Raw genomic sequence first — 10,487 nt, forward strand, 5'->3', positions numbered from 1 at the left:
TTTCTAAGCATGATCAACATAACAACATAATTACATCATATCTAGTCTTGCCTAATAAAAATAATAAAATTGTAAAATTAACAATAATCCAAAGAAATGTAAAAKTTAAAAYAARTGTTAATATAATTACATCATATCTAGTCAAGAAGAGTAGAAGAGGATTGAAATTTGGACATATCAATTATAAGCCCAAATAATCAAAATGTTAATATTTATATATATACCGGGTGCGGGGCGGGTCGGGGGATACAATACCCGGCCCCGGGCCCGGCCCCAGTTTGCCTCTACCGGGGATCCCCGGCCCCGGCCCCGGTACCCGTTTTAGCGGGGAATCCCCGTCCCCGTCCGGGTCGGGTGAACCGGGTTCCCCACCGGGTCGGGCCAAATCACCATCCCTACTCGTGTTCATCTCGCTTGAAGAAGCATACAATGGTTCTTCGATTCTTTTTTTGCATACAACAATCCTTTTTTTATTTATAAATTGCTTTTAAGTTGTGTTCTTGAATTTGGGCAAAAACGAAATGGATGGAAAAGAAGGAAAGTAAACGAAAGAAAATATTCATGTTTTTGACAGGAGATAATTGAAATAAAAAGTGTCTTTTTACAAATATACCCTTTAAAAATATGTTCTTTATTGTAAAAAGTTGGATGATTTTGTAATTTTAATAATCTTTTTAAAAAGTTTTAATTTATTTTATTTAATTCCATTTCCTCCACCATCTGTAAGGAAAGTTTTGGAAGGAAACTTATAATCTTTTTCCTTTCATTTATCTTTTAAAAAAATTTCAAGAACACGAGTTTCTTTTACTTTTTTCCTATTTTTCTCTTTTTCCTTTCACTTCCTTCATAAAAATGTTTCGAGAACACAAGTTAGGGGCCGTTTACCAAATGCTTAGTCGGGTAAGCGCTTATCAAGTCACATTACCTCACCAGATGAATATGGCAAAGACCAATAATTTTACCCGGTAAGTGGTGGCGACAATTTTTACCACGATTAGCGCTTATTGGGTAAATTGTTATATATGATGTCGTTTTGGTAGACTAAAATCTTACCAGGTAAGTAAGCGATAACATTGAATTTTACCGTTAAGCGCTTACCGGGTAAATGTTTAAGTAAACGGCCCCTTAATGTTTCGTTTTTGCTTGATTAAGTTCTACCATGCTAAATAACCAGGGTCGTTCCTTAGCATGTTAAATGTGAGGTTTTGAATAGGGCCCCCGAAATTTTAGGGCCTAAATTTACATGTGTTTAGGGTCTTTTATCGACCTGTGTAAAACTATAGCCGAAATTATTTATGTTCAAATCATTAATGGTTTAGGTTTAGTTTCAGATTGTTAATTGTTTTAGGTTTAGCCATTTTTGTTCTTAACATATATTCTCTGTTATCTCTTTTATGCAATGTAATCAAATTTTTTGGATGTAGCAGGACCTCCAAAATGATTGGAACGTCCCTGTAAATAACATTATGGCACGAAATTAATTTTGCTTTTAACTTAAATTTTAATATTTTCCTTTCGTTTTAATCAATCTTTTTTTTTATGTTACATACATGTTTATGATCTGATAAGTGCTTTTTTGTTTATGTATTTTTTTAATATCGAAAACTCTTATAAAAATAAAATTGTGTTCACATTATGTGTGCAATTGTTTATCTTTTCTGTTTTGCTTTTGCTATTGGGTCTTATCTTTAAACTAAAAGAAACTTCAAAAGTTAGTGTATAAAAAAAATAATCGTTTTGATTAGGGGTGTAAATGATGTGAGTAGAGCTCGAGTATCACTATACTTGATTCGAACTCAAAATCTCATTTTCAAGCTCGAACTCAACTTGAAAACTTACGAGTGATAAAAATCAAAGCTCGACTCGAACTCGATAACTATTTTTCAAGCTCGATTCGAACTCGATAACTATTTCTCAAGTTCGACTCGAACTCGATAACTATTTCTCAAGCTCGACTCGAACTCGAATTAGGCTCGAACTAAGCTCGAATCAAACTCGAACTGCAACTCAAATTAAGCTTGAACTCAAACTCAAATCAAGTTCGATCCATGCTCACTTATGGAAATTTATGAAATTTTAGAGTATTTCTCTTATAAAATTTTAAACTTAAAGATGTTCTCTTAGTTTTTATAAAACTAAAGAAATCAACTTCAAACTTCATCTTCCAAAAGATAAAGTTAGAAACTTTATTCACCTCCCTCTCTTTTTATAACTTTTTTCTTCTTTCCTTTACCATCTCTCTTCCAATGTGAGACAATTCCACTAACCATTTTTATAGTTTTTTTTTGTCTTTTTTTTAATTGTGATTTTAATAAAAAAAATATTGATTAATTTTTATAATTAAAAGTGCATAATTTTGTATAAATATCAAAAAATACAAGACATTTTTATTATTTATATTTTACAATTTTTATCATAAGAACTTATTATATTTTAAAACTAATTATATATAAAATAATTGAGTATCTCACGATTTTTTCGAGTCAAGTATTGGGTAGCTTAACTCGACTCGTTAATATGTCGAGTTCGAGCCAAGCCTATTCAAGTCGAGTGTTGACCGAGCTTTAACCGAGTCGATCTCGAGTAGTTCGCGAGTTGTCTCATATCATTTACGTCCCTAAATTTTGATCATACATCTTCAGCTTTATGAGCATCTTGACGCCAAATCAAACCCACCCGTCACACTTTTTCAACAAAAGTTAGGAGATCAAGTAATTAATGATGCACAACTAGGATGCTTTGTTCATGGGTTCGACATTATATACTTTTCTACTGCTAAAGCTCATGCTGCAGATGTTACAGAAAAAAACAACCGTTGGCTTAACTATTAAGTATGGATTATTATGTTGACCATAAAATAATTTCAAATTTTAGGTTATTTAGTCGTTTTATAAGTTTTGGTTGGATTTAAATTAAATGTCGTTGGTTTCACACCTTAGTGGACTTATTTTGACGTTTGGTGACTTTTTATACAATGTCATTTTAAAATCTAATACTTTCCTTCTATCAATTGTATTAATTATATCTGACTTTAGTTTATTTGAACAAAAAGTTGATTACTAGTAATTAAAATCAGTTACATATAAGGCCCGTTTTTTAAAATACCAATATAAGAGGACATTTTTTAACTGACTCAAATATTGAGATTGAATAAGACATGTCTTATATTTGGACAAATTTACCCAACCTCTACCCCTTTGTCAGCTGAACTACAGCCACAACGCACAATCGCAACCGTTGATGCGCAGGTCCTTTGCATTTCTCAAATCCAAAACCAGAAAGAAGAAATCAGATGGAAAACGATATCAACATCCAAATTTCACGGTAACTGATCGCCAATTACAGATTCAAACCAAATCGTATGATTCGATCACTAATATTCACCGAGACATGTAATTGAATCAAAATATTATCCGATCCAATCCAATCCAATTCAAATAAATCCAGAATATGTAATCAACTAACCAGTAATGGAAGTCGGAAGAAAAGAGTATGACATGAAAATTTGGGAAATTATATGTCAACCTAAGTACATATGGATCCCGATAGCTAACAAGAAGATGCAGATGAGAGCAAAATAGATGACGGAATGAACCAGAATAGAAACGCCACTCGTCTGGAAGTTGCCGAATTCCACCATCTTACTGCGACCGGGAATCTGAATCAACAGTCCTGGCGTTAGCAGTATGAACAGCACCACCGCCACGAACACCGGTCCCCAATCCGACATTTTTTCTAATTCTCAGCTTCTGATCGATCTGTTTCCTTCTTCTCTCTACTTCTATCTGATATCTGAGAAGTGTATATACAGTTGGATTTTAAGGATCAATGGTGGAGGAAGAGACAAGATAGGTATGACTATGAAAGAGGAAAAGCGTCCCGTGATTGCTTACTCAAGTTATCCTGATTCAAAACTGAATCCCACTTCCTAATGGTTTTTTAGAAGTAATTGCATTTTGGTCCCTCAACTTTATAGGTTTGGGTTAATTAGTCACGTTTGTAAAAAACAATTACCATAAAGCTCCAAGAATTTTTAGAAGTTTTTTTTTTTTGAAGTATATAATATTTATATACGATAAATACAACAAATAAACTCACACACTTTTCTCGCTTATGGTGAGATTTGAACCTCTGACCTCCTAGAAGGCCAAAGTAAATTTTAATGGTTTTCATGGTGGCTCTAACATACTTTGCATAACGGTGGGTAGTTGAATGATGAAGAAAATGTCATTTAACTTGCCACTAGAAATTTTTGTTTTTTTCTAGGGTTGCAGGTTTGTCTTTTTTTTTTAACAATTTTTTGTTTAACAGTTAAACAATGCTTACTTTTACTTGAGCATTAAATAATAACAGAATTAAATAAACAGTCATGTACACGTTGTTAGAGTCGATGCAAAAAATTTGCCGGTCCTTTTACGACCAGTTCAGTCATAACCGGGTCCCTCTAAAAAATTGTAATTGGTTTATCAGCTTCCTGAGACTCGAGCTTTTTAACCAGATTTTTTTGTTTTTTAAGTATATGAAATAAAGTTATATAAAAAAATGTATAAAATTATTTTGAAAATACTCTATTTACTTCAATATTGTATTTGTCAATCACTAAAACACAGAATAGGGATTCAAAAACACAAACAATTGTTTGATTTCAAGTCTTGAACTTTTGATTTGTGAAAAACAGACATCAACTCAGACACTTGTAAAATAATAACTAAAAAGTCATATGTAACCGAACGTTGCGTCCCAAACTAAGACATGTTATTCCACGTTGATATAAAAGAAAACGACAGCTCTTTTACTCATTTGTTGGTTAACGGGTTGGTTATAAGTTGTGGATCAAGTCAAATGACATAAAACTTCAATCAATAGGATCATACCATCTTTTTTGTTTACATTTTTGTTGGATAGTTTATACAAATTGCCAAATATTACAATTCAGCATCAAGCTTCATATTTTGGCAGTAGCAGATGACAACCCCCACTAAAACATGTCAAAAGTGATTAGCGGTAAGAGTCATGGCTCTCACTAAGGTGCCGTTTACTAAACGCTTACCAAGCAAGTCACTTTACTTTACCCGATGAATATGACAAGGACTAAAAATCTTAACCCGGTAAGAGCGAAGACAAGAATCGAGGGTCTTACCCAGTGAGTGAGGACGAGAACTATTATCATGGTTAGCGCTTACCGGGATAAATTGTTGCATACGATGTGTTTTAGTGAATAAAATCTTATCCGGTAAGTAAACGATAGTGTTGAATTTTAACGGTAAATGCTTACCAGGTAAGTGTTTAGGTAAGCGGCCCCTAACCTTACCAAGATTCTTGGCCATCAAGATGGGATGCAATAACCTTATCTGGAACTAAGCACTTACAATAAGAGTCATCACACTCACTTACCGGGTAAGAGGTCATTTACCAAATGCTTATCGCGTAAGTGTTCACCGGCAAAGTCGTCATCCTCACTTACCTTGTTGGGTAACATTCTAGGCCATCAAAATGGATTATATGGTAAGCATTTTTACACAGTAAGTGCTTACTGGGTAAGAATCTTCTCCCTTACTTACCAGGTAAGATTTTTGGTCCTTACTATGCCTAATACCGGGTAAGATTTTGTGTCCTTACTATGCCAGTTACCGGGTAAGATTCTTGGTCCTTACCATGCCTATTACCGAGTAAGATTCTTGGTCCTTGCTATGCCTATTACGCATGAGATTCTTGGTCCTTGCTATGCCTATTACCGGGTAAGATTCTTGGTCCTTGTTATGCCTATTACCGGGTAAGATTCTTGGTCCTTGCTATGTCTATTACAGGGTAAGATTCTTGGTCCTTGCTATGTCTATTACCGGATAAGATTCTTGGTCCTTCCTATGCCTACTACCAGGTAGGATTCTTGGTCCTTGCCATGATTATCTGTAAGTCTGGTGACACCCTATTAGCGCTTACCTAGTAAGAGTTTGGCAAACGGCCACTAAAACCCTCGATTTCATCAACTGATAATATAATTTCTGCGATATAGGGCCCCATTACACCTATAACCAACTCCAGTTTAAACCATCAAATAGTGGCCTATGCCATTATTAGCACATAAAACAGATAATAATCTTTTAACAGAATACCAGAAGATGTTCCACACAGATAAAATACTAAAATAGAAGACACCAGTTGAACAGCAATTCTATCTCTCAAAGAGAAGAGGGGGAGGGGGAGCCAATAAATGTAAATAACTGAACAGTAAAAAAACACAGAATTGACAGGCAAACTATTCAGATGTGAATGTTAGTCTACCAGCGCAACTCACATGAGTTCTGGAATCAAGCATAATTCAAGCGGAATATGTCGTTGTACACGTAAAAGCTTCCTTGTGGTGTTGGCATCAGATGGAACATCTGTACATGGTGACAGTTGATAACATTAAGATGAAGAATTTTCATGGAAAACAGAACATTCACGGAACAACATTATTGGTCACTGTGTTTTCATGCACAGCAAAGACGGACCTAGAAATTTCTTCAAGTGGTGGCACCATTTGACTCTAAGAAACAAATATAACATATATTTCACAAAATCATCATTGATCTGTTGGTTAGTTCATTGTTTTTCATATGTGAGGTCCTGTTTTCAAGTCTTTTATTGCAATTCTTTTTCAGAAACATAATAAATCTAAGAATAAAAGCTAAAAACTAAGAAAATGACAACTAACGTGGATTCAAACTCGGGTCTGGGGTGGAAGAAAAGCCTTGTAAACCAACTCTACCAAGGGAAACTTGTGTCCTTCTTGTAGTTTCAAAAATATACGATAGCACACAACAAACTGATATGGTGTACAACAAAAAAAGCAGTACTAAATTTTGAAAAACGAGTTAAAAGTAAGCAATAAAATTCAAACATACAGATGGAATAAGGTACAAGTGCAACAAAACATACAAACCAAAACTATCATAATGTCTGAATAATTACACTTCCCTGTTTCCTGAATAACATATATAGATAAGGACTAAAGAGAGACAACAAACAAGTACCAATTCCGGCTCTCAGATTTTATCCTATCTGGAAAACATGGTAATCTGGATGACAATTTGAATCAACTAGCATTCATTGAATCATTAATCATGTAATACCAAGAAGGCAACAATATCAGCTAATTATACTCAGTCAGATGCCCATAAAAATATTAATGTAATATCATTATAATCCGCTCTTTTTCTTCTGCTCCCTCCTCAATTTACAAATGCTCATCATCTCCATAATCTACTCCATTATTTCTCAATTGAGAAGCAACAACACACTTGCCATTATGCAAATCAAAGAATAGAAATATCCCAATTTTTTGAATTTCAAAGCCTGAACAGACCTAAAATAACAGGAGGCGATGTGTTGGGTAATATGCATGGTCTTCCATTGGAACTGCTAGTATCCTTCCACAAATTTTTAATCTAATGCAAAACTTCTGTGGCGTTCTAAGTGCCAGAGATATAGAACAACATTGTCTGTAGGTATTCATAAACAAGTCCATGCATATACATTTCAAATGTGTAAAGATAAAGATACTTGGAAAAATGGAGGGTTGATTGGCACTATGACCCAATGAAGAAAATATTGCATAGAAACATATAATTTGAGGGAAAAAAGTGGTTACGTAGCATATTACCTGTGCATTGACACTAATGCCACTTAATAAATCAAAATCAATGCATTAGTTACCTAATACCATAAAGAACTTCTAAAGTAGACCAGAGAAATGCAAATAGTGGTGAATGAAGCATTCTAGAAACAAGTTTTCAGGTCTGAACACATTTTCAGAACTTTTTTATGAGAAACGTCACTTCATTATAGATCATTGTCTAAATACAACTAAAAATAACAAGTGTTTCAGCCTTTCAAGTACTTGAAAAGTGTGTTTCCCTTTATTTTCTCTCTCAACAAGTGTTTCAGGTACTCAATCCGTCAAATGGTGTGGTTCCCTTTAATTTCTATCTCATGCCTGTCCTACCATTGAATCCATCACACACCTCTAATCTCTCCTTCCCTCTGGTTCTCTCAATTGGAGGTTCCTGTTATCTCTATATAACCTAACAGTCTCCAACTCCCATATACCATCATCAGCTATGAGCTCCCTACCCAAAATTATGCCCATGTGCCCATTCGTGAATGTGAAAATTAGGAAGAAAGAAAATGAAGAATACATGCTAAAAGATCATCATTCCCTCTAACCACAGTCACATTTGGAAAATGAAACTAGTAGCTGTATTCTAGAAATTATAAATCATATAACTTTTAGGATAAGGAAGGACATCATGAGGTTTTATAGCTGACTCTAGCATATAATACAATGTAACTTTATGGGCTCGTCCATGTAAGCCAGCGATTTAAGGACAAGAAAAATCAAGCAATTATGTGTAGGATAAGTAAGAAAAACTCATTCGTAATGAGTGTCAACAATTATATTTGACCTTAGCTTTCAAGAAAACCATTAGAGTTACCAAAGATAAAAAGAATGCTTGAAAATTTTAAACAGTGTTAACAATTGTACTTGGCTTTAAATTCAAAAGAATACCATTGTTGTTGCGAGAAATGGACAAAAGTGTCCAAGTTTCAAGGTGAAGAGTTTTATTTTGGAATTTCTGCAACTACAATGGTTTTCCTCGAAACCTAAAGCCAACTACAACAGTTAAAACTTCGAAACATAAATCACTCCATCCACAACACGCGAGTAAGCACTTCAACACAAAATGATGGTCTCCAAAAAGGCAAAGACTGTCAGATCAGAAACAACCTATTAAGTGTAAATATGAGTCCATAATGTAAAATATGGTACTAAATTTCAATTTCATGATGGTTACACTAACTAGAAATATGAAATATATTCCAACACAAAAGTGTTCCCCTTTATGTACAAGTTGGTACCAATAGCCAAGCATTTGCGTCAAAACTGATACAGGTTAGCTCAACTAGCAATAAGATCCTCCTTTGAGGTCACGCCAATAAAGAATTTTCTGGCTGTTCTCCAGCCCCTGGGATTAGTTGAGATACGCCCAAACTGGCCTAGACACCCATGGTTAACAAAAAAACACCTTAAACGGGTTTCATTTGGGTACAAACAATAACATATACCACCTTGTACCTTCTGGAGTTAAGAAAAGACTCAAATGAGATAAGTAAAAACTGAAATGTTACCTTCAAGGTGGCAACGCAAATCTTATCTCAAGATGCTCGTTAGAATACAGATCCAAACATAATGCACACCAGTTCTATCCCATTTATACTAGTGCATAAGAGATCCATACTTGCTATTTCCTAACAATAATTCTATTTCACAACATTAACTAAACAGCACACAGATCGGTACAAACACTACACAAAAGCAACTAAATATCCCTCATTATGCCATAAATCCTGACCAATTATTGACTCATAGAAAAGCATTTCTTGTAAGATTTAAATGAAAAAGGAGCATTCCTCTAATACTCTGCCAAATCAACACCCAACAGACAAACGCGTTTGACAACAAAACTAAAGCTGCAGTAACCGGATTCTCTCATCCGCAACACAAAACCTAGGTTTCCTGATTGCTTAATTAAGGTTTAAAACTCAAATCTCATATAAATACCCGAATTAACCTAATCAAAAGAATCAAATAAGATCCAAATAAATATAGACAGCAATAAGGTAATAAAAAATAGAGGTGTCTCAAGAAATACCTGACTGAACTTAAGAGCGTGTTGTTCTCCGGCAAGTTGAAGGTTGCCGCTGACAAAAACGAGCATACCACCGGCAGGACCGGAGGGCTGGCAATCGACGGTGGTGATGCTATGTTTGCACTGCTGGAAAGGGAGAGATGTGAGCTTGTTGACGATATTCTGAGATCCTTGAATCTTCTGGCCTTCGAAAGTCAACATGGAAGACTCTTGGTACAAGTTAGCTAAGCCAGTGCGATTGGTGTCGAAGGTGGTGTAGTAGTGCTCAACGAATGCTTTCGACAAAGCGTCTGGATCCATCTTCGCCTCCGATCGTCTCTCAGCCTTCTTCTGCCTCTCTCTATTCCTAGCTGATTCAAAACGCTACAGGGATTGGGTATATGAGAAGGGTTATTTGGAATATAGGGTTTTAAAGCTGGCTAGCGGTTTTTTAAGAATCATAATTAGAAGAGTAAATTACAAATTTAGTCCCCATGGTTATATTTTTTTAATGATATTTGTCTTTTTTCTAAAAACATTAACCAATTGTGTCCTAGCGGATGCTTTTTTCCGACTAGATACTTAATTTATATCTATACTATCTATACTATATTATAAAGCATTTGATTAAAACTCTTAAAACTCTTAAACTCTTAAAACTTTTAAACTCGTTCATCCCTAAACAATTTCATCCCTATCCGATTTCATCCCATAACTGAATACGTGTAACTAACTGCAGATAAACATAATCAAATACAGGATAACCATCTCATTTTAAATATAAAAAATCTAAAATATAATTAGAATAATCATTGA

The 10,487-nt window shown here is 34.6% G+C and overlaps 2 protein-coding genes across 3 annotated transcripts in view; both read right to left on the reverse strand.

The window, feature by feature from the left end:
- Positions 1-3,887, reverse strand: part of LOC112513381 — a 7,915-nt gene extending 4,028 nt beyond the window's left edge. Inside the window, exons 1-2 of the mRNA XM_025119623.1 lie at positions 3,534-3,887; positions 2,002-2,006 (exon numbers count right to left, since the gene is read on the reverse strand). Of these exons, the coding sequence (XP_024975391.1) occupies positions 2,002-2,006; positions 3,534-3,730 (202 nt within the window). The 5' untranslated portion in view covers positions 3,731-3,887. The remainder of the gene's footprint in view (positions 1-2,001; positions 2,007-3,533) is intronic.
- Positions 3,888-6,047: 2,160 nt separating this feature from the next.
- LOC112529351 (nuclear transport factor 2B) lies at positions 6,048-10,093 on the reverse strand. Of its 2 annotated transcripts, none has more exons than XM_025140599.1 (2): positions 9,696-10,093; positions 6,048-6,383 (listed from the first exon to the last, which is right to left on the reverse strand). In XM_025140599.1, exons 1-2 carry the CDS (start codon positions 9,990-9,992, stop codon positions 6,309-6,311), a joined length of 372 nt encoding a protein of 123 aa, XP_024996367.1. In that variant the 5' UTR covers positions 9,993-10,093; the 3' UTR covers positions 6,048-6,308. The 2 variants fall into 2 exon arrangements, with proteins under 2 accessions (XP_024996367.1, XP_024996375.1); XM_025140607.1 differs by lacking the exon at positions 6,048-6,383 and adding an exon at positions 7,901-9,614 and having other exon boundaries at positions 9,696-10,079.
- Positions 10,094-10,487: the final 394 nt, after the last annotated feature.

The sequence above is a fragment of the Cynara cardunculus genome (assembly GCF_001531365.2).
Source record: "Cynara cardunculus var. scolymus isolate 2C chromosome LG 1, CcrdV1, whole genome shotgun sequence".
NCBI classification, from domain to species: domain Eukaryota; kingdom Viridiplantae; phylum Streptophyta; class Magnoliopsida; order Asterales; family Asteraceae; genus Cynara; species Cynara cardunculus.